This window comes from Thunnus albacares, chromosome 14, assembly GCF_914725855.1.
Source record: "Thunnus albacares chromosome 14, fThuAlb1.1, whole genome shotgun sequence".
Taxonomy (NCBI): domain Eukaryota; kingdom Metazoa; phylum Chordata; class Actinopteri; order Scombriformes; family Scombridae; genus Thunnus; species Thunnus albacares.
Window position 1 is genome coordinate 7,845,160 of NC_058119.1, and position 24,637 is coordinate 7,869,796.

The 24,637-nt window shown below is 40.8% G+C and overlaps 2 protein-coding genes across 3 annotated transcripts; both read right to left on the reverse strand.

The window, feature by feature from the left end:
* Nucleotides 1–1,179: 1,179 nt before the first annotated feature.
* atoh7 (atonal bHLH transcription factor 7) lies at nt 1,180–4,457 on the reverse strand. Its single transcript, XM_044372736.1, has one exon. The coding sequence runs from the start codon at nt 2,808–2,810 to the stop codon at nt 2,379–2,381; it is 432 nt and encodes a 143-aa protein (XP_044228671.1). The 5' UTR covers nt 2,811–4,457; the 3' UTR covers nt 1,180–2,378.
* Nucleotides 4,458–6,496: 2,039 nt separating this feature from the next.
* mypn (myopalladin) lies at nt 6,497–24,501 on the reverse strand. Of its 2 annotated transcripts, XM_044372734.1 has the most exons (22): nt 24,275–24,501; nt 23,070–23,145; nt 21,503–22,600; nt 17,372–17,547; nt 17,233–17,284; nt 16,673–17,120; nt 16,492–16,566; nt 16,257–16,398; nt 14,905–14,928; nt 14,373–14,489; nt 13,495–14,272; nt 11,656–12,738; nt 11,443–11,575; nt 10,708–10,785; nt 9,568–9,789; nt 9,319–9,468; nt 9,153–9,232; nt 8,796–8,922; nt 8,495–8,702; nt 8,215–8,380; nt 7,941–8,074; nt 6,497–7,837 (listed from the first exon to the last, which is right to left on the reverse strand). In XM_044372734.1, the coding sequence occupies exons 3-22, from the start codon at nt 22,597–22,599 to the stop codon at nt 7,659–7,661; spliced, it is 5,469 nt and encodes a 1,822-aa protein (XP_044228669.1). In that variant the 5' UTR covers nt 22,600; nt 23,070–23,145; nt 24,275–24,501; the 3' UTR covers nt 6,497–7,658. The 2 variants fall into 2 exon arrangements, with proteins under 2 accessions (XP_044228669.1, XP_044228670.1); XM_044372735.1 differs by lacking the exons at nt 13,495–14,272; nt 14,373–14,489; nt 14,905–14,928; ... (6 more) ...; nt 23,070–23,145; nt 24,275–24,501 and adding an exon at nt 13,169–13,264.
* Between the last annotated feature and the right edge of the window lie 136 nt (nt 24,502–24,637).

Genomic DNA, 24,637 nt, shown 5'->3' on the forward strand with positions numbered 1-24,637 from the left:
CTCACCAACAACCCTGCTACAAACTGACAGTGAAGAGCTAAAATCATAAAAATATACTGTCAAATTTAAGGAACTTTATTCTGTAGTCATATTCTCTACCGTACCACATAACCACCTACATGTGCTGGAAATGTCTTATAAAAGAGAACAGCCAGCCATGTTGAAAGGCTAAATAATTCAGCAGTTGAAAGACATTTTAATTTTGTTTGGCCCTCTCAATTACTTCCATGCTGAGCACATTGTTGTCACTATCGATTAACAACTCATCCAATAATGTGCTCCTATTGAGGAAATCAATTAATTGCATGTCAATTCTATTTCTCTGTCACCAACTGTTCGCCGCTTGTGACTGAATTAATGAGGAGCGTAATTGCAGTGTCACTGATGGTCCGTGCCTCATTACCACTAGGCACTTTTGACTCTGGCATCTATTCATTTTTGGCATGCCAACTGTCAGAAAGCGTTTATTAGGTATGCAAACATTCAACGTGGCGTATGAATCATTATGACCATCTGTATCAGTGTGCCACGTCTATCAGTCGAGTCTGTTCCACCGACCCAACAAGCCCTTCGCAACACAAATCATACATGCACTTAAGCACCCGTGGTTAATATCAATGATTAGCAAAGTGCACAAATTAATCATTTTTGTTTTCAGTGATTTTGTCCATCTACACATCTGCCTTTCTTTTTATTTATCTGTTTTGTGCAGTGGAGGCATTAAACTAAACAGACTTGGATATAAATTAATCTAAAAACAGCACATAATTTCAAATGTTACCCCCCTAATCAAATCAAATTGCAACTCATGAGATTTGTAGAGTAGTAGCAGTTGGACAGTACACTTAAAGCACTGCTGTAGATGTCTTATACTTAATGCACTTTGGGTCCAGCTATGGACATTCATGCTTCAGTGGCTCTGAACAGAGCAATTATACACAGCCATTACCACACAATGGAGTTTAATTTCTGCTCCCCCGCTGAAGCCGTGGCAGGATCTGGCACACAGGCTTCCTTAATCTGCTGCGGCTTGTGCCACCATTCAAACTTTTTCGAATCTGTAACAATCACTTTTCAATGGCTAATGATTGCCATTTAAATGTAGCTGTGTGGCTCCAATAATGAATAGTTGTGGATGGCATTCTTTCTTACAATAGACTATGCTGTAACAGAATTGGATCAATATAATACTTTATTTTAAACTCCAAAAGGTTATTTTCACAGAGAAAATTTGAGCTTGTTTTTTGAGAAAGAATAGTTCAATGATTGTACTCAGATATTAATTCTGATCCCAAAAAAGAGTCTATTTTAAATGTTTAGATTGTTGTCCCCATTGACGTAACAGTGTCTTATCTCAGAGCACAGGAGCTCTGGACAAAAGGATGATTTATTCCCCGGGGAGCAGAGCGAGGCAGTGCAGCGGACATGACCTGCCATCACTCCTACTGAGAACTTGACACACGTGAAACAAAGGATGTGTTGTAAATTACCTCCTTGATAACCCTGTTTTAATACTACACAAAGGAGACAAGTGAGATTATGATGGTTGAAATTCCAGTGCTTTCTAATTAGTTAATTCAGTAAAATGAAAAAAAAGAAGAAAATCACTATCTTTCCCTCTGAAACTTTTAGAAATATAGATTTTTACATATGTTCAGGTTTATATTATGCAAATATGAATCCTTTGAGGATGCAAAAAAATATTTATATCAGTATTTTTGTTTGTTACTTAGCATGTATTGTAATTGCATACAGTAAAAATACCATTTTTCCTCTGCAATATAAAAACAAATCCCTATCTTAACTTCATAATTAGCTCATGGCTGTACTCAAAGACAATGAAGAACAAGAGAAATGTTTTTTCATACAAAATAGTTTTTATTTTCAATCAAAAACTATAATTCAACAAAATAGAGGTCTGCATGTGGAAAATAACATCTTGCAAGTCTATTTTTCAACTCTACAAACATGTACTTGGACTTTGACAAAATAGTTACATGTTGACTTTAACTGTGCAACTAATACCACAATGATTTTCTCAGAGTCCGTTGAAAATTGCACAACATTTTAAGGCCATATCAAAAGAACTGATAGAAAGACACCATTGCCTGCATCTTCAGTACAATCTAATGGTCATTATAATGACACTACATGTCTTTCATTACTATAATTTGAACAAAAAGCTGCTCAACATTGCTGGGTTTCCTAGCAAAAATAAATAAAGACTTGAAATAGAAGCCTTTCATACAGATACTAGATAAATATAACGAAAAGAAAATAATGCAATACAAATGTATTTACTGTCTCCTGGATTGGAGGAGAAATATTCACATTGTCACTCACAACATGACTGATTGTCTAACAAAATCGCAGTATCTTTATGCGTGGACTTGATGGCCATCGAACTGGTATGAGAACGACGAGTGAATATACTCCTGTTCAGTAGGAGAGTCGTACCTCATGAGGCAGGGGTAGTTATCAGGCTGCGCACAGTCAAACTGCAGGTCTAGCCACTGTCTGTGAGGAGCGTTGTGCCTCCTGGGGTCTGTCAGGATCCGGTTGAGGGCCATGATGTAGCTGAGGGCCATCTGCAGGGTTTCATACTTAGACAGTTTTTTGTCTTGGCCCCACTGGGGAACAACTTTGCGTAAGCGATCAAATGCTGTGTTCAAACCCTGCATCCTCTTCCTCTCTCTGGCGTTTGCAGCCATCCTTCGTCGTGTGGCAGTCTCATATTTCTCTGGACTCTTGGAGTCCATCTCTGAGGACTCAGATCCAGAGTCACTGCAGCTGGGTCGACGGGACTTCATGACTTTTGTTTGAAGAATTAAACTGGTGAATGTCCTCAGATCAGAAAGACTCAGATATGAGTCAACAGATTGTTCTGAGATGTTTCCAGTTTCAGCCTCAGGATTCCTCAGAGATCTCCTCTGTTACAGCCTGACTGACGTCCAAGTTGTTTGTCTTTTGTGTTGAGTGTCAGATATTTGTATCTCCAGATAGTGGACAGCCTGAAGAGTCCAAGGTGTCTGTGATCCTGGAGACAGCGAGGGAGCAGCTTTTATAAGGCGGAGCAGATGAACAGGTGGCAGCAGGTGGAGTCCCTGCCCTCACCCCCCCATCCTCAATATTGCTCATAGAGAAACACACCCATGCGGACTCATAAACACCCACACCCACTCTCAATACACACACACACACACACACACACACACACACACGTACACACAAACAAAACCTTAATGAAATTCCAATTATCTTGGGCTGGGCTATCTGGCCGTGGCTTCACTCAGAGCCATGTGTCACAAACACCAAAAGTCTACCATCTGGTAGCACAACTCACCACAGCCGATGGTGCAAACAAACTTTTAAAAGGCTAAGATTGTGCATATTTTCCAGTTTACATTAGATTTCCACCACCTAGGAATGAACTATTAAGGGTTCATTACGACTGACTGACTTTCAGGTATTAGAAAATAAAAGCTACATCACAAATGTCAGTAAATAGCAATAAAAAAGTGTAATGTTTTATCGAATATAACATGTCACTGTATGCACTGTGTCAATGAAAGGAGTTCAAATTTTTTAACTGTTTTGGATAAAGTTCTATTATCTCCTTACATTCACAAACATATCTCACCACATAATACAGGATCAGGATTTTCTTTTTTTTTTTTAGTTAAACTCTATCTCTAAAATCTATCCTTTTTTGCAAGGATAATGTTATAAATTTGCCACCTAGTAATTGTTATGTTTAGCCATTATGTCTTTAATCCTGCAAATAAATCTGAGGTATCACAACTTAATATATTGATTGCAAATCATGATTGAAATCTCTGAAAGCTCCCTGACAATAAAGGCATTCGGTTTTATGAAGTTACAAAAGCCACCAAAAAGCCTCCTTTCACTTCTCATGTAACTAGTCTCCATATGATAATAACCATAATCTGAGATTAGCCCGAGGCAACAGAAGTGTAAGTGTGGCCTGTAACCTGAGGGATTTTAACAGCACATCAGGGGATTAAGGCTCTCTGACAATATGGGCCAAGATGGTGTACAGATTACTGCACCATCTGAGATCTGGACAGCAGTTTTTTTACTCTACAGGAAAATTCTGACATTTTCTAGACATTTCTTCTACTTTACAGTAAAAGTACATTGGTCTGTAAGGGTGTTTATCAGTGCACTTAATGAATCACAGTATGTGGGATGCATTAATGTTGCTTATGTACTGGGGACCACATGTGTAATAAATAATTGATCTGTGTAGTGGTCCGAGAAAATGAGACAGACAGAATAATTTGTCTGTCTGTCTTTCCCATCTGCCAACATTGAATTCTGTAATTCAGGAGGATCTGAGCAGGTACGTCCGACACAAACACACGTCCACACACACTTGAACACACTGTTGACTGTCACCCAGAAGCTGCAGAAATCAGATTCACCTTCAAAAACACAACATTCATCTTCAATTAACCATTTACAGTTTTAATGGAGTATTTTAATTTTACGCTGTTTTATACTTATTACTCCATATATGACTGCACTACTTTCCAAAGAGAAATATTTTACTCCAATACATTTGTCTGTCAGGTATAGTTACTGTGGCATTTCAGATTAAGATTCTTACATATAAAATGATTGTACCAGTCAAATCAATTTCATTTATATAGTGCCAAATCACAACAGACGTTACTTTTGGGCACTTTACACATAGAGCAGGTCTAGACTGTACTCTTAAATTTATAGAAACCCAACATTCCCCCATGAGCAAGGAAAAACTCCCCTTTGTACAACAGTATATAAAATAGTTTAAACTCTCAAACATCAAAATGCTGTTGTAGAAACATTAACACATCAATAATAATAATGATACAATGCACAAATGCATTATATATAGTAATTTTGCACCCTGAAAAGTAGACACTCAGCATAATGAGTACTTTTTTATATAGTAAGTACATCTTTTCTGCTAATACCTTTGTGCATACAACTTAAATAAATTGTTCAATTCAGGATTTTTTGCTTATTATGGAGTTGCTTTACATTATGGATTTGCTACTTTTACTCAATTAAAAGAGCTGAATGCTCTTCCAGCTCTGCTGCTGTATCTTTTGCTATCAGCTTTGTCCTCCTTTGTGAAGACGGACGTGTAGCTCCTGTCACTGTGTATTGACAAACTCAAAGCTTGGGTGTAGAGGCAGGTTATGAATGATTAATCACTGTCGGAGGCCTAGAATAATGACTCTCTCTGGTATTGGGTCATGGACACAAGCTGATGCTGTCTGGTCATTTTGGGATGGACTGGTTAGCTGTGCAATTAGGCATATAATCCCATCTACCAGTTGGTTCATTGATTACAGATTGATGTAGTTTGCCAGCTGCTGCTTGTCTTGTCTGAGGGCCTTGTCTCAGACGTGGCCCGGCCCTTCCGTGTCTTCCACCCTTTTTTTTCAAACGCCTCACATGATTGGCTTGTTTGAGCACCGATGGCTGAGCCATGCCCTCTTGTCAAAAGCCATATGTCACAACTGAGGAGTGACCCGTCTGCTCTGACAGAAAGATGTACCATATTAAGTCCAGATCTCCTTATGGAGAAATGGAGATTAGGCCACAAAGCGTATGTTTCAGTCCTGGAGAAAGTGTAACAAAAGGATTCCCTCTGCATGTGGGTTTGACTTGATAAATCTCATTATCATTGGATTACAAATGAACATCAGCTCGTACTTCCTTTAATGAGTATTAAGGAACGTATCACAAGTGGGCTAATATTTTCAGTTTAAAATGAGTATGTGAGTGAGTGTGTGCCTTTATTTCTGGTTTTGTAACAAACTTTGAGTATCAGTGACTTAAAACCTGATGTGTTGATATTGTAGTAATCAAGTTGAGGACACAAAAAATGTAAATATGTGAAACATGATGGCAGCAACAAGAACAAGCAAGTTAAGGGTGTCATTAATAAAATGACAAATAACAAATAAAATAGAAGTTCCTAAAAAAATTAATTTTTCTCAAAAAAACAAAATCTAATTTAAAGCCCACTGCTATTTACTACTTAGCAACACATACAACTAGCAGCCAGCTAACAAGTAGGCCTGGCAGCTGGTCAAATGAGGCTCGGAGTATAATTAGGTCACGTAAGGTGAATGTAATTTTATGCCTATTTGAACTCTCTTCCCCTCTAATTGGACTGATTAGCAATGCTTAATTGGCTTCTGAGCTTTCCTGTTTGTTTGGAATTTGGCATCAGTTTAAGCTAATAGGGCTCTTATTACAGCATAGTCAAGCTCACAATAATGAGCAGAAATTTAGATTTCAACCTAATTTAATGCTACACATAGCAGATTAAAGCACTCGATTCCCTCTTTTAATGGGAATAATATTCTGAAAAAGAAAATTCTCTACATATCAACCTTTCAATAAACTTTATAATATGGGATACTATGCAAGCAGCATAGAGAATTATAACCACATGTTCCAGCAAAGCAAACATCACTCATTTGAATAAATATAACTTTATTCTGAGAAGGACAAAACTATTTTACAATGTGCAACTTTACATCATGTGCTTTCAAACTTTTCTTTAATATGTTTTCAAACTGACTTGAATTCATTTTAATCAAAATCTATTAAAGTTCAATAATAACCTCTGCAGGATACAGACTTTTTGGTGTAAGCAGTCTGTCTTACCACAAAACAAACAAGTGACTTTTTCAAGAGTTTTTAGTCTAATCTGACTCTTTCCTCTGATAAGGCATCCTGAACTGTGGATGCAACTGAGGAGATAAAACAAAGATGAATTAAATCACCTGAAAGTGATAAAAGTTAAAGAAAGTGTTTCAGTGTTTCAGCTACAAACCATGAACGAAACTCACCTAACAGCAGACTATTACTATGACTGTGACACGTGTTTGTTTAGTTATATAGTACTGCATCTCTATCAGCCATCAGCATGCATGCTCATGAAAGCATGGTGCAAATACATGAACCAGTGATGGATTTCAAGAAATAATTTAGTTAAACGTTAAATAATCCTGCCTTGATGGAGCCATTTAAATAAACTGATCTGAACGGCACATTCAAATATATATTAACCTACTATAAACTAGCTCTGATTATTAATAAACAATAATTTTAACTATTTTTATATAAAGTTTAAAAGAAACTATTACCACCAGTACAGGTATATATGCTTTTCAATAAAAATAAATGGTGCAAGTACCACCTTGAGAATAAAATTTAACAATTAAGAACAGATGTTAAACTAAATGAAACTTGAAATTTAATGTTTCATCAACATTGAGCAACAACAACAACCTCAACTTCATAGCTAAATATAATGTAGAAAAACAAATGTGAATCATTCAAACCGGTCAGAGAACAAAATTCAACTCCAATGATGGCTCATGAGCTAAGACTTTGCAAATCTGTCATTTTTCTGTATGTGAATTGTGAAACACTCCTCATAGGACTTGAGTAAATAGGAATGGTGACAAACCCACTATCAGTGCTGATAGATTTGACATCTAGCAGGTGGCACAACAATTCTTTGCTGCTCTATTCTGAATGTATCACTTCAAATGCATCACACAAATCACATGACCATCTGCCCAGATAATCATTCTTCTCGTATCCCCCTGAGGGTCACCGTTCACCTCTCACAGCTCCTCGCTCTCTAGCATGACCTCCGGAGGGGAGCTGGCGAACAGGATGGGGCTGGTCTCTGACGTGGGGAAAGCAGACTTGATGTCGAGCCCCTGGCCTGTCAGAGCTGCGTAGCGGCTGCCTGTGCGTGGGGCCTTCTTCATGGGTGCAGGGATGCTCTGGTGCCACTGAGCTGAGGATGGACAGGATGGATGTGGAGGACAGCTTGGATTACTATATACAAAAGAGTCACATGTCGAAATTATAGTTATGGAGGTATTGCAAGAAGCTAGTACCATAGATGTCAAGCCTGCAGGTGCAGGATACAATTCCAGCTTCGTTTTTGGCCGACACCGTGTACCAGCCAGCATCGTCTTTTGTTGTTGGCTGGATAAGGAGACACACATATCCTGTGGCATCTTGTTGCATGCTGAAATAAGCACACAATTGAGAATTCATCAGAATTTTCAAAGACCTCAAAATAGATTTTAAATTCTGGAGGAAAAGTACAGGGTACTGTGCAACTAAATGAAGAGGCATGACTTTTTTATCATTAGATCTCCCACTGACCTGATTCTGTCCTTAGTTTTAGGAATGGAGTCATTGTCTTTCTTCCAGAAGATGACTGGAGGGGGCATACCCACCACCCGGCACTCCAGCCTGACAGGGGCTCCCTCAGGAATACCCATGTTCTGCAGCTTCTCCAATAACTGAGGAGGATGCTTCATCTCTTTTTCTAAAGTGGAAATGCCTTACATTACTGGAAACCTCCAAACAACACATGGGGCGTCATCATAATAACTGAACTATTCATGGAGTGTCAAGTGTCACTGATTTATCTGGTCCTCACCCACAACTTTAAGCTCTAGGCTGAAGGAGCTCTGCCCTGCTTTGTTGCTTGCAATGCAGGTGTATGTGCCAGCATCATTCTGCGTCAGAGGGTCAATGACCAGGGAGTGGATGCCATTCTCTCGCACCAGCATCTTATGGTAAAGGTCTGGATAGATAGGCCTCCCATTGACCAACCACATCAGCTCTGGGTTGGGAAGTCCACTCACCTAGAAGACGAAAAGGACTACTCCTTGGACACATTCTACATATTTTTTTTTTTTTTTTACAAATTTGACTTCATGCTCTGACCTGCTACCTACCTTACAGTCTAGTCTGCAAAGCTTCCCCTCATGAGCTAGCATGTCCCCCGGAGCCTGGAGGAAGTGAGGCCGAAAAAAGCGCTCCTGCGTTTGCTCACTCTCAACTTCCTGTATGCGGGCTCGCACCCTGAAAACATGCAGAGGTGAGCAAAGCATGATATGGAACACAAACGCACACTTTGACATTAATACATTCCTGTCTTTGTCTGTGGTTTATGTTAGTATTTCAGTATAGACAGATGCACAATATCCCAAAAATATTGTCAGGGAGGAAAAGCAATAAATGGCTGGTTCCCCGTGCTGCAGAGGGATTCTTCTTACCTCTGCAGATCACACTGCACACTCAGCCCTGCTCACCTCTGAGAGTGAATAGGTGTCAGTCGATTTCGGGGAGGTCCTGTTTGGACTATCAAATGACCCGAGCAGCTGATTCGTCCCTGATAGTAATCAAATAGCAAATTAGATTGTGCATCTGAGGAGAAGGTGTTGACAAATGAACAGGAAGCTGAGTGTGAAGTATTACCTGTGGATTAGCTGCCATGATGGTGTAGTTGCCATCGTCATCATTGGTCGTGGACTCTATGTGTAAAGCACAGGTCCCGTCCCCCTCTCTTATCTTCTTGTAATGGACATTTTTCCTCAAGATCTGTTTGCCATCCTTAAACCAGTAAACCTGTTGAGAGACACAGATGTGAATGATTAATTGAAGAAATCAAAGTGAAGGATCATGCTGTTATTTGTGCGCAGCACAGCACAGTTGTTGACTTCTCACCTTTGGAAGAGGGATTCCAACTACTTTACATGAGAAAGTGACAGGCACGCCTTCCATGGCTCTGAAGTTCTTAAGTTTCTTGTCAAATATGGGTGCAATGCATTTTCCCCTGGGGACGTCATCATGCTGCACCTCATCATCCGACTCCTCCACTGGTGTTCGCTCCAAACGGAACTCAATCTCACTCATTAGTCTCTGCTCAAAACTGGACACTTTGTACTCCTGGGAAAGGAAAACCACTACATAAAAGTAATCGCAACTACACAAAATTTTTCTGGTAAAAAAAAATGAAGAAATGTGTGACTATGACAACATGCGTATATTTTACATATAAGCAACAAGCAATAATCAGGAACATGAGACAACATGCAGCTATTCACCATGTAGCAGCAGTGGTATTAAAGTTACAATTCAAAACTCAGATCTTAAAACAAAAAGGTATATATTGTGACTTTATACCACATAATGGTAAAGATCATGCAATGGCATCTGTCTGATAGTATCACTCCTGAAAAAATGTTGTTTATCCAACCAAAAAAAAAAAGACTATGAGGGTAAAACAGAGAACAGAGAAGAAGATAAACACAGTTGAAGAAAAAATAATTTCTAGACATTTAAGCACCTGTTTTGATACCTGATTTAACTGACTTATATTAAGAACCTCTAGGTAGCTTTTATTTTTTTTATCAACCTGCTAGCAGAGAGGCAAAAATAGAAGCAGATGATTAAAGTGTGAAAGGCCAATATGCAGGTTTGTGACTTGAGTATTCTGAAAAGTGTAGTTAACAAGAACTATGTCATGATGGTGTTTTGGGAAAATCTAAAATGAGATTAGGAGATAAGGGCTGCAAGCGTCAGTGGGGAAAAATGTAAAATGAGTTAACCGAAACCACTGGAGAATTAGCCAGAATTCAGTAAATAGCAGAGTCATTACATTTCATGAGCATAACTTCCTTAACTCTAACTCTAAAATATGTTCTCATTCGTGCAGGTTATATATTAGTTTGCTTTATTAGCTATATTAATTAACCATGGTAATTAGATAAGTATATGAGAGAAAGTTTCTTCATCTCAGTCTGAAACATTGTAATTCATACAGCCTCGAGCAAAGCAGTGCTTGGGACGAGAAGATCCTTGTACCTCATCATAGTTAATGACAGTAGCAGGAATGTTTGGTCCAAGGGGTCTGCTCGCTGTTTTCCCCTCATTACTCAGCTTCTATGAGAGGATAGGGATGGATGATAAACACCAGCAAACACACACGTACTGTACAAATACTGATGGGGTAGCAAACAAGCTATTGTTATTAGCATGCACATGTTGTTACGGAACATGGACACACGATGATGAATAACCATGAATGACTGGGAGGGGAATGATGACAGATGCTCTGCTGATAGCGCACTTATATGATGCAAGTTCCTCATTGGCCCCGAGTCACTCATTATCTGAGGGATCATTTCATTGTCTTATATCTATCGAGTGGCAATTATCTCAAACCAAATACGTGAGGAGAAATCTGGAGACAAGTGAGAATGCAGCACAGTCATTAGTTAATATTTTCTTCATCTTTAAAACAGTTGGAAACTAGGTTGCAACTGTTGGTTAGTTTAAAATCACATACCAAACATGTCAACAAACTAGTCATTCCTGACATTTAAATTCAAATATTTGTTTAATATCTAACTGAGCAGGGATATAGTTGAGGGATAAATTTGTAAAGTCCCAAGTACCCAACTTCTGAGCAAAGAGAAATACTGTGAATTATTTTTTTCATGTTTAGCCACCTATTTATTCACCACTATGTTGCTGCAGTTGAGCACGTAAAAAAAGGGAAGATCAATCAGTACTGCGGAGCTGTAGACTATCTAATACCTGTTGATGTGCAAAATTTGGAGTATCCTCTTTAAATCGAAGCTTTTTCTCAATGTCATGGAGGAGAATTTCTTTGCTCTCACGGATGTCTTCGATTGACGGGGGGCGCAACTTAGGTACCTTCTTGTGTAGCCTGAAGAAACAAAAAAAATGCATTAGAACGTGACAGGTCACCAACCTCATGAATACTGTATTCAGTCTGATAGGGCATACCCTAATGGAGCTCCCCTGGGCAGGCCCATGGAGTTGGTGGGATGACTTGGGGTCAGGGATGGCAGGACAGAGCTGAGGAAAGCCACAGGGTTTTGGATGGGGCTAGGAGAAGAGCTGCTGGAGGTTGGAGAGGAGGCCTGGGGAGGCGATTGGGCTCGAATGGCGAACATGCTGTTCAAGAACTGCGCAGAACCTGGCGTGGGTGAGGACACCAGGGATGGAGGGCTGGTGGGAGACTTGAGTACCCTTGTGGGTAATATCCTGGGAGTTGGGGAGAATGGTGGGAGAGTTGGGGAGCTGGCTGCAGAGGAGTTGAGCTCAGCGGCAAGCTCGTGGAGCAGGGGGACCGGGGATTCTGTTGGGGAGGGACTCCTTACTGGTGAGAAGGTCTGGGCGGATAGGAACTCTTTGGGCCGGGCATAGATGAAGCTTTGCGAGGTGGCAGACAGGTTCATGAGGGAAGCATGGGTGCTTCTCAGCAGAGGAGCGGGAGATATAATCTCTGGTAAGGCCACGGTTGAATCTGTGGAGACTGTACTGAGGTTAGGCGCGGAGGGGGTGCAAAATTGGGGTGTGGATGTGGTTCTGGCAAAAGCTGCAGGAGACACGTTGAGGTGGGAGGCATGGATGGTGTTCATCTGGGTTACAGGTGCTAAACTGAAAGGTGGAGCTGTGCTGAGCTGTGGCACAGGAGGAGGAGAGGTCACCAGTGAGGAGGTCTTCAGTTGAGGAAAAGATGGAGGGGAGCTTGAAGGAGGAGCAGGAGACGTGTTGAGGGGTGAAAAGGTCGTATTGAGTGCTGGAGCAGAGCTCAATGAGGGAGCAGGGTGGGCTGTGGTCAGTGGAGACACAGAGTTGGGCGTTGTGGTGTTAAGGTAGGGCTGGAAATGTGGTGGATGAGGTTCAGAGTGCATTCTGGGTGACCACAGCCGACCATCATGGGAGCTTTGGACCTCGGGCTGGATCTGGATCTGTAATGGCGGGTGAGACTGAGTCTGGGTGTGGGTTTGGGTCACAGGTTCAGTCTCCTGCTGCTGCTCCATGAGGACCTGATTGTGCAAAAGCTGGAGCTGAGCTGGGTCCCTGTCGATCAAGCAAAAACCAGAATAATGCATCAACTGAAAAAAGACACTATACATGGTGATGATGAGGGGAGGCTCAGAGCAGTCCTCTCATAAATTACAGCAAGTCTGTGCTGTATACCCAAGCAGGAATGAGCCAAAGTCAGCATGAAGAATACTCTGCCCTTTTATGGGCTACCAACAAGAAGCCTGCAAACAAAACACTGTCAGACACTTTCAGCTTTGATTCTAAATAGGGAGTCTCTTAAATTTATCATATAACAGCAATTACTGTAAATTTAATCAGAGTAAACAGTAAGTGACAAACTTTCATATTTACCTTTGTTGTTTAAGCCTACGATTTCATATACAAAACAGTTGTAAACAGCAAATCACTCAACTAGATTTACAGTATTGCCTGAAATATTTGCATAGTTAGTAAGTGAACTTACAAATAGAAAATGCCATCCTTTGTTTTGGAAAGCCTGAACGTCCACATTTGAAGTCCGCATGCATTCAATTGTGAATTGCGACTGATTACAGCTGCTACTTGAGCCAGAGGAGGAGGAGGATTCAATTGGAGTGGAGGAGGAGGATCAAATTCACTTTGATATAATGCAAACTAACGACATGATTTGCATTACTCATATGCAAAATCTCAATCTGTAGGCAGTAATTTTTTTTTTCTTTATACTATATTGTCGCTGACAGCCTTGTGGTTGTTTCAGGACACTATTCCTGATATTCATTTACATATACATTTATCTGCTCTACTCACAGTTTGGGTTTAGCCAGCACTGGTGGTGGTTCTTTGCTGAGCAATGCCTGAGCATCATATTCATCAGACGGACTGGATTCGTCGCTTCGTTCATCCTCCTCATCCTCAGGCAGTTTGAAGTGCACACGCAGACCAACTCTGGAGCCAGAGCGAGAATCTCTGTGGTTTGTCTGGTTGCCTGTCTTCAGGCAGGAATTAGGAGGTGGGTCAGGGAGGGGCACCACAATGGGGGTCCCATTCTGATGGTTTGGGGTCTCCTTGACTTTGGGGCTTGTGTCAAGCGATGTCAGTGGAGGTCTGGACATTCCCTGCTCAACCACAGGTGGGGCAGTGAAGGGTTTTGGATATGAGAGCACCTGTCCACTGCTCTGTGGTTCTGGACGTGCTCCACTGTATCCAGGAGGGTCCTGGCGGAGGTAGAGAGGATCTAAGCTGGGGGTGCTGGCACTGCGAGAGTTCAGGTAGGAGCTGCTGGTCAGGCTGGTGGGCTCTAGACTGGGTAGGCTGGTACGCAGGGAGTCTGAACGCAACATGCTGGAGCTGTGGGGGTCCAGATGAAAGGTGCTGGTGTTTAAGGGGTCCAGGCGCAAGGAGCTAGAGACTAGTGGATCTAGGCGAATGGTGCTGGAGTGGGGCTTGATGCTGTTGGTCACAGTAACCTCTGTTTTGACGTTGGCAGTGGAAGCTGTGAGATCTGATGTGGAAGGTTCTTGGATTTGATTGGGCTCCACCGTTGAACTGCTGAAAGGCCTCATGTGGTTGCTGTTGCTGCCATTGCCTGAAGAGAATCAGAAAGATGGATATAGAGTAAATTCAGTGTATTGACATGAGACTGAAATGATGCTCGTGTTTTTGTAAGGTGGAACAGAAAGTGTTACCTTTGACCCTTAGTGCTGCACTGCTGGACACGGTTCCATACTTGTTGCTTGCTGTACAAGTAAACATCCCTGAATCTTCAGGAAAGACCTCAGCAATGACCAAAGTGCATATTTCCTCTAGAGGCAATGGTAAAAAAGTGATACTCACATGATCAAGTTGGTTTGATACGAGTGCATCATATTTCAGCTAGCTGAGAGTCTTAATACAGTGAGGAAAGATACATGACTCGTGTTTCAAACGCTGCAGCAGGGAGGTTTCTTTGTATCACCGGGGCTGAGAGTCTATCTGAAGCTAATGCAGGTTGAAATGATCTGCCATGGTGGTTCGACACAGGATGAGAGACTACCGTATAAGGTCCAGAGTCAGGGAAAAGCAGCCCTGGCTTATGTACAAAACGAGAACAGGAGCCTCCGCCAAGGACTATAAACACTTCAGCAGAGTAATGTGTACACACTGCAGCATCATACACAGACAGGCAGCTGCAGTCAACACTTACATTTTTGACAGTTGAGGATTTAATTAAATATGTACCTGATTCAGCTGGAGATCTGGGCTCTGGAAAGAAAAAGAATACCAAAATCATTATGAAATTGTAATAAACTAGGATTTTTGAGGTAGTGGTTCAATAATGATTATTCATACAGATTTTTAAAACTGTCTGAACTCAGTATCACTGATCATATACCACAATGGGTTCATAATTTCCCTTAAGAAATGTATGAAGTATGTTTATGTTGCAGGAATTCCACAACTACAGCAAATATTCAAAGAGGAATGCCAACAATGCATCAACACCTTGTTTTGTGATGATTTGTGCATGTAAACACATTCTTAACCTTAAAATCTTTTACTGCAATAGCAGCATTTTTCTTCTCAAAGTTCCTATTTGACAGGATGATATTAATGAGACTTTTTATGCTAAATGTTTTTATGTCTCTGAATGGACAAACAGTCACTTAATTTTGAAGAAAAGTATGAATCTTAAAAAGTCAACTCAGTTTTTTGGGTTTTATTTTGCACCAAAATACTAATTCAAGCAACTTGAAGACAAGATCCATCCACTTGAAAATGTGTTTTGCTTCTTGCTCCTCCAGTTGGATGTTTGAGCTTCACTGTGCAGAATGATGTATGTGCAGAATTTGACACTGGAGGGCTGTTTTCACATTCATCTGCTGAAGGAGGAAACTTTGTGCTCACCTTAAATCTTAGTTACAGGTATGTATCTACAAGCACGATTTGTGACATCACAACTAGTTTAGGCCAATCATAGTCCAATATGCAACTTACACAAATGCTATATGAAAGCTTGAAACCTCCAGTGCACATAGACTGAGAATGGACATAGACTGAAATCAGCAGCTAAACTACAAAAAATCAACAATATTTGCATATTTGTGGATTTTGGATGTAATTTTAAGGATTTTTCTGTAGGTAAAGATTTTTTTGTGGAAAGACCATACTAGACTCAAATTATTATTCAAAGCATTTTATGTGTTTTTATTATCTTGAGATATGTCTGGAGGGGATTTGTTGATGTTTATTGTAGCAACATTGTGTTTTTATTTTCTTGTTTCTCAAGAAACTTGGTGGCAAATCAATTTTGAACTTTCTGGAATTCATTTGAATTAAAACCAATTAAGTTGGATTGGATTAAGATGCCATTAAGCCATTAAATTTTGCTCCTTCTTGCATTTTTTTCATCTTGCTTCTTATTCATTACAGTGGAATTGCATCTGGAGTGAAACTGCTATTTTATTTTTATTTTAACACAAAATCATGAGTGTTTGCATTTACAAAAGACGCAACTTTCCTAAAAAAAAATACACAAAGCAAATATGTATTTCTCTTATGAGTGTAGCACACGATTGAGACATGTAGCTTACTTTTCTGTAGGATCCTGAAATCAGGAGAGTCTTCAATTAATTTTCCTTCTTGGTACCAATCCACTCTGGGTGATGGCACTCCTTTCACACGGCACTCTAGCACCACCAGCTGGCCTTCTGACGCAAGGAGGTCCTGCAGGCTCTAGTGTGATAACATAGGGTGTACGATACATCAGTAAACATGTAATAGTCAGTAGCAGACCGGATACAGTACATCCTTTTGAGGCAGTTCTACCTTTGTGAATACAGGGGCAGCCATTATTGGTTGCCCGTTCAATCCTTGCAGAAAGTTTGGGTTAGAGGTTTGAATCTGAAAACAAACAAACAAAAAACCCCACAGAGGACATGTTGATCAAAATATACAGAACTAATAATTGAAAAAAATGTAGCAGAAGGAAACATTTTAGCTGTTCTACCTCAGGTTGGGGTGTTTGTGTTGGAGCTGCCTGGACAGGCAACACAGTCGAGATCACTGAGTTTAAAGGCAGTGACGTAGCTGTCTGCACTGGCTGCGGTGTGGATGTGACTGTGGTGGATGTTGACACCTCCTGGGCTTCTGTATCGCTTGGCGGTGAAACAGGGAAGACCTGCACAGGTAACGCTGCTGTCTCCTCCTGAGCAGGGTGAGCTGTGGATGCTAGAGATACTTTAGAAATCTCTGGGACTGGAAGTACAGTGGTTGTTGTCTGGACTGGTAGAAGAGGTTCTTGGACTATTTGGCTAGTTGGCAGAGAGGAAAGTTCCTCTGCTGGTTCTTCAGTGGCTGCTGTAGGTTGAGGTGACAGAGAGTCTTCAGCTTCTTCAGGAAGAGTTTGGTTTGATGGAGGTAAAGATGGAGCTGAGTTTGGTTGTTTTCTCTGCAGCCTTTCAAAATCGCAGGGGGAAGAATGGTGAGATGGTCTCGTTTAGCATTGCAATAAAGTAACTAAGATTCATTTTTGAAAAAGGTGTTAATGACAATACAGTAAAAACTCACTGGACTACATGTTCAAAGTGCTGTTCCCCCTCAGAATCTGTAGAGGACGCACCTATAGGACCGAACAAACAAGTCACTAACAGTGCTTTACATGACCCTGTGAAGGTGTCAGTCAGGAAGAAGGAAATGCAAGAATCACCTTCAACGTAGATCTCAGCTGATGTGGAGTCTGTGCCATAGAAATTAGATGCAAAGCAGGAGTAACGTCCGGTATCTTCCTCAAATGCCTCAGCAATGATCAGAGAGTGCAGCTCACCGTTGGTGATGATCTGAATGTCAGGGCTGTTCTCCAACTCCTTGCCCTCACAAAACCACCTGCAATTCAAAATATAGCTTCCTGAAGTAGGATTTAATGTTTTCTGTAACCTTTCTGAGAAATGCTTCAGAAATAAAAAAAAATGAATGTTGTACAAATTAATTTGGTTTGATGCCTTTTATGCATGAAATGTATTACAACCAAAACAAAATGACTCATAGTTAGGGGTGGAAAGTAATAAAATAAAAATGCTCTCATTTCAGTAACTGAGTAGCTGTATCATGTACTTTTCTCTACTTCTGGAAACGCAAAAAGAAAGATTTACAGAATATCCTCCAGCTGTGCAGTTGTGGCACAATCAGTAGCAATTTTTTAAAAAAAGAAAAAAAGAGATGGTCATCTCTTTCCGAGCACCAGCAAAGTGGAGATAGATTGGCTGGTTGTGTGTATTTATACTGAAATAATGCTGAGAGTGACCATGTGTAACTGCAACTCTGGGCAACTTATGCTCAATCTTGTAGATCAATTTGTAGATCTATTAAACCCCCCATTTTTACACAGTCCTCTTTATACAGTCCTCTATTAACCTTCTGCCACTGTTTCTATGAGGCTGGCACCATGTGGTGTCGTTCCTTGTTTCCTAATAGTTCTTCTGGCCTTGTGCCATTCAGTAGAGTTATGCAGGCCAAGAGGAAAACGTTTCGATGAGAAGGCCATATCCCTTTCCCTGTAAGACAAGAAGCAATACCAGCATGCCTTGCCAGTTTAGAGGCCATCTCAACACACTGTTGATGTTGAGCACAACACAATGAATCTAAAGTGTTGATGAAAAGTTTATTACTTTAATAACCTTTTTAAGAAAGTCAGTTTTTCATTTCAAGTGGGGATTTTTATTAGACAGTAGAGAGTAGAAAGGAAATGAGGGGAGAAAGAGATGGCAGGGTGACATGCAGTGTTTACCAGATTAATGACTTTTAAGACCTTTTCAATGCCACATAGAAAGCAGAACCAGGCTCAGATGTCCTTTATAGATGTATGTCTAATGTTGCTGTCTACAGCTGGCAAGAAAAAATATTCACATTAGTGAATGAAATTTAAGACTTTTTAATACCTTCTAACGCCTTTTTTCAGAGAAGTGATTTTTCAAGATCTGTTTCTTTTGTTTTTTTGCTAAACAATAAGTTACAAATGTCAGGTTTGATTTCAATCCACAACCTACCTACCTAATCTTTTTGTCTCCAATATTCTAATGTACAGTGTAGGCTGTCAAATTAGGATAAATAGACAAAATCACATTAAAACATGATGGATGAATGAAAAACATCCTACCTGGCATTAGTCCTATTTAGTAAAATCTATTGAATTGGAGTTTCAGCTGGCAACAGTCTATTTATTCAGTGTAAAACTATAATAGTGAACCTCTAACTTTCCCTGTACCGACCAGCAACATGTGCAGCAGCCTCTATGTCAGACCACGTCTATTTTGAGCAGATGAGGCCTTGATCCTTTATAAAAATCCAGCCAATAAACAAACAGGAATGAGGTGATGTGTTACTCTCTGGCAAGACATAATCACACATCCATAAATCATAACCAGTGCTGTCATCAAGCTGTGCATATGATATGATGTTTTCAAATCAGTACGCAGACTAATTCAGTGATCTCCCAAATCTAAAATCTGTGGCTGATCTACGGGGAGAAATTCATTTTCTGGTGTCCAGTGAAAACACGCAGCCACACTGAAGATCAGTTCTCAGGAGAGGCTGCTGGAATATGCCGTCTATGTTCTGCTTGAAGCAAGCTATGTCATTTCTAGTGAGTAAGGGTCTAAATTGAAAGCATGAGTAGTAGAGAAGATGTCTGGTCTGTGTGGCAAAGCCCCCGCCATCTGCACCTGTCAGGGCTATTTTCCCTCTGGAGTTCAGAACCAGAGAGGAGATTCCCTCTGAAGCCTGGGAGCTCTGACTGACCCAATCACATATGCACAACACTAAACATAGACACAGAATACACACAATGCTATACCCTGACACACCAGAGACAGTACACCATTGCAAACTGATGGGAAATATGAACCTGACAATTCTATTTCGACCCCTTCTAAGTCATAGTCACACACACAGTAGCTACATGGGCAGGAAAAACAAGATCACAATAAGGTCAATATAAAGCGCTTCATGTCAGCTGAATATACAATATAAGAGTCAAGCTTAAACACACTTAACTAAGACGCTGAGAACAAAATACTGACACAGGACTTAAGTCTCTGTACATTTGCAAAAGACTGGGACTGAAAGGAAGCACCAAGCAAAGAAACCATATAAAAATATCCACCAAATAACAACTGAATAAATCATCTCACCAAACTCTGCTGCATGTTCAAGAGCTCAGTCGGTTCCATTATCTGAGGCGACTACAGCTCGCTGTGCCAGTCCGGTCTAAAAATGGCAGAGAGCTACATTCTCCCCAGACAAGTATATGTTAGTGGCGCAACAATGTTCAGTAGGACTAACAAGCCCATGGCCCCTATAGTCTGACACCTCAGCTTCACTTCAGTCCAAGGCTTTGTTGTCCTTGGAGGAAAACTGCATGTCCAGCCAGAATTTTACAACAAATCCAACAAAACTACCACACACACACGCACACATAAAACATACCATTAAGAACAGTGTTAATTGGTGAGTATTGTATTGTCATGTTGATTTTCAACATTTATTCTACTTTACTACCATAACAAAGGTTCCCTAAATGGAATGAGAGGCACTCATATTTTGGCACATTTTGACTGTTGATGAGGAATGATTTAGATGGCACTATTTAGATAATAACCTACTGGTATTCTTCTTAAGAACAACAGAAAGCTTACTGTGATTAATATTTGTCACAGATATAATCCCGACACACGCATTTACATAAACACACACTCACACCACTTAGAGTAAGCTGTTGACTATCATCTCAGGATCTCAGAGGAAAAAACTTTATAATTTCATCTGAATTTACACTTCTTGAAGTAATATTCAGTATTATTTGAGGCTCAGACACAGCAGGTCGTGGCTCACATTGTGGGCTACTGTGTTTTTTGAACAATGTACAGTACCAGTCAAAAGTTTGGACACACTTTCTCATTCAAGGGGATGGGAAGGTGTGTCCAACCTGTGTATAACTAGAGCCTGACCCATACTGGATTTTTAAGGCCAATATTGATATTTGAGAAAGGAAAAAATGTGATAACATTATAAAGGCTGATACTAATATCACTGTTGATAAAAATAAGGATCCCTTAAATATGGTTATTAAAGAATAGTGACCAAGATATGTACAGAACATTTTATAGTCACAAAATAAACAGTGCTCTCTGGTGGACAAACTATCTTACAACAATACTGTGACTAAATTATTTTAAACATATCTTTGGCATGTCTGTACTGCAATTTCTTGCTACTTATCAGCCGACATAAGTGCCACAGATATATATTGGTTTCAGACGACATACATGCGATAATTTTGTTTGTGATAATTGTAAACTGTGTGTCTGTACATATATATTTTTTAAGAGCATGGACAATGCAGTTCTAAAATGATTTCATCATTTAATCAAACAAATGACCCATATACATATATGTGTGTCTATGTATATATGTATACATATATATACATACATATATGTGTATATACATACATATATGTATACATATATATGTATGTATACATATATGTATATATGTATACATATATGTATATATGTATACACACACACACACACACACACACACATATATATACATATACATATATATACGTATACACAGACATAAACTATTATGCTGACATCACACTGGACTTTTAGCTTGATCAAATATTAGATTTACAATGAGACAAATGCAGAATAAAATCCTGAAAGCAGTAAGTACTGTACGTTATGAAAACTAAGAAATCAACTATAATCAGGCATCTTAGCAACAACCAGAATGGAAACTGTCAGTCAGGTTGACTGTTTGTGGTTTTCCTTACCGGACTTCAGGCACTGGGAGTCCTCTTACAATGCAGTCTAACTGGACCTTGCTGCCCTCAGGAACCTCCCTGCTTTTCAGTTTCTGGATGAAATGGGGAGGCTCGCACACAGGCTCTGCTGGGTAGGAGGGAGTTTCTGTCAGGGCACAGCTTCCAGCCTCCTCTGCCTCCTGGCAAACTGAGTTGTGCTGCAGCTCCTCAGTAATCCTGCAGTCCTGAAACTCCACATGCTCAGTCCCAGAGTCCAGCTGGACCTCTGGTTGGTGGCTAACAGCAGGGCTGGGTCCCTCCTTCTCCGCCTCCGTGGCCATGACACAGCGCTCTCTGTTGTCTGAGCTGAGGGGATAAACTGCCCCGTCGTTCTGGCTCTTGTTCTGGACCCTGCTCCTGTGGGCTTTGCATGCCCTTGGTCGTACCCGTTTGGAGCTGTTGGCCTTGAAGAGAGAGGAGAGCTCCTCAATGAAGTCTGCTGCCTTGTTGAGGAACTCCTTCTTGGACTGGGTCTCCGGACCGTATGGGGCATTCCTTGCTGACCTGTTCAAGTCATTGAATCCTTCACTGGAGTCCCTGCTGCTCCTTACCATGTTGTCCTGCTGTGTGGAGGCCTTGTGCATCTTTCTCTCTGCTGTGAATGTTGTGTGTGTTGCTGGCAGTTCTTTGAATTCAGGGGCTGGCTGTGTGAAGGGCACGGTGGAGGGTTCGGCAAAGGGAGCAGGAGAGAGGTTAGTGAAGGGAACAGAAGGGGGTGTAGAGGAAGAAGCTGAGGAGATGTTAGAGGCGGCTGATGGTGTGACAGAGGCCTTGACCTCTGCCCTCTCCTCACGTGACTCATGTCCGATGGCCTGTCGGGCCAGGTTGACACTCTTATCCAGCTCCTCTTGGCTGAGGAAGGCTGACAGGTCTGGTGACTGGGGGTCGTTGTGGCCCCCAGAGTCCTCAGCCTTTCCTTTGAGTGACCCATAGATCTGAAGGCGTGCAGAAGAAGCATCTGAGCGGCTCATCTCGCTGTGGCGCTGCTGGGCTCTGGCCTCTGCAAGGTAGCTCTCCCTTAAGAGCTGAGAGAGTGATGGTGACTGGTCAATGTTGTTCTCTTGCATGCTGGGGAAATGATCACAAGGCATTCAATTACATTTGTGTTGGAAAATACACATACCATAGGTTTTAAGATAGTTACCTCCATCACAGGTAGGTCAGAATAGGTTTAAAATTAACCTCTATAGAATCCGAGAATTTAAGACAAAGAGGGACATTGTGAAAATTTGGTAAGTTCTTGCATTAAAAGAGTTGCTGTTTGGCAGTCGACTCTCAATTCTTTGATTTAATTTTCTCAAGTACTCTGTACTTGTTTTTACTGTATGTAACATGACGTGACTGTATAGTGTGTCCACATTGCCTGGAGAGCAGCCAGGGCCCAAGGTTTTATTGTATGATACAAACTGCTGGCATTTTAACACTTTTGACAATTCAATTGATTTCTTGAAACCAACAGTCCATTTGCTACTGATTTACTGTGCAATAACCTAATTGACAAAAAATAAAGGAAACTAAATCTTCACTGCATGCTTACCTTTTTCATGAATGTCTCAGGATCTCTAAAAGTTGATTTTCATGCTGGACAGAAAGTAACTGGAACCAGTAGCTGTCTGGAAGATAGAACATCAATATATAAACTTATGGTAAGATAAACAGTAATGTGAGGTGTATGAAATTTGTAGTAAATTGGAAAAAACATGCAAAACCATGTATGGTTCTTTAAGTCACTGACATTTCTTATGGAGCTTTAAGTAACTAACTAAAGGAATAATGACTAATGGAACCATGGAGTGTAACATAGAGGAATAAATAAAAATAAATATTTTCATCCTTTAACATATTTAGATGTAATAAAAACTGCTAGAAGTGTATTTTTCAAACATATGATATGCACTTAGAAATGCACAATGAACAATCTCATGTTAAATATTTGGTGCAAAGATAGAACATGAATGCAGAGGCTGTAGTTAAAAGCAGGAGTTATCTGGTAAAAATAGCTTTTTATTTTAGCCTAATTTCAGCCTTCCTCTTGCCTCGACAGGCTATCAGGTTCATGCACTGACACCAGATCTGATGGGATACATGCAGGCTTTTTCGCCCCTCTCCACCCCAGGCCAACACCTATATTACGTTTAGTCTTTTCACAACTTTTTGACCCTAGGCATGAGCAAGTTGTTGAATACAGACATGAGATAGGGTACACATATGCTACTGACACTCAAATCAGCGCAATTAAGAGAGGCAGCAATGCCCTTCCAACAGACCTGAAGCTGCAGCTGTTGTGTACATTAATCCTTTGCAAACAGGCTCCAAGCCCACCAAGTCATATCTAATAATAGCGAGGGGTCAGTTTACATGAAGAAAATCAAAAAAAAGCAGTCCCCCTCATCCTGTGCGCCCTTGTTATCGTAATTTTGATCAGTCACAACAATCATAAATCAAATTACACAAACAGAACTCTGATTATCATAAATGATACACTGCTGAGTGAGATAACATGCCGTTAAACAGCCCACACAGATGAACAGGCCTGTGGTTAAACACAGCAGCACACATCCATGCAGGCTGAGATAATTAAATTAAATAGGAGCAGAACATTCACTGTCAAATAAAAATAGCCTGTCTGAGGCTCAATGTCAGAGATTTTCTGAGGCTATACACAGCATATGAGGCTGATGCCAAAAGACTATCATCAGGACACTGTGAACAACAATCAAATTAGGGGATGGTGTGTTTTACCTTCAGAATAAACCCTGCTGGCCCCTGTGAAAGGACTGATAAATCCTCAGAATGCACCTGTGCTCAAACAGGGAGATTCTGGTCATCCGGTTGCTGCCACCTGGGGAAATCTTGGACACAGGCAGCTGTCCAGCCTTCCCGGTTTCCTTGCACAGGAGTTAACCTTCGAGTTTACAGGGAAATATGGAGCCGAGTAGCTAGGGTAACCTGTCACCAGTAAACGTAGCAACATTTGTCAGTGCAGTAGTCTCAGGTTATTTTGGGGAGGCCTGGCCCATGTGTCTGGGTGGCTCCCCTGCTCATTGGCCAGTGGATGCGTGCTGTAAAGGGATTCCACCTCCAGTGGTCCGTCAGAGACCTCCG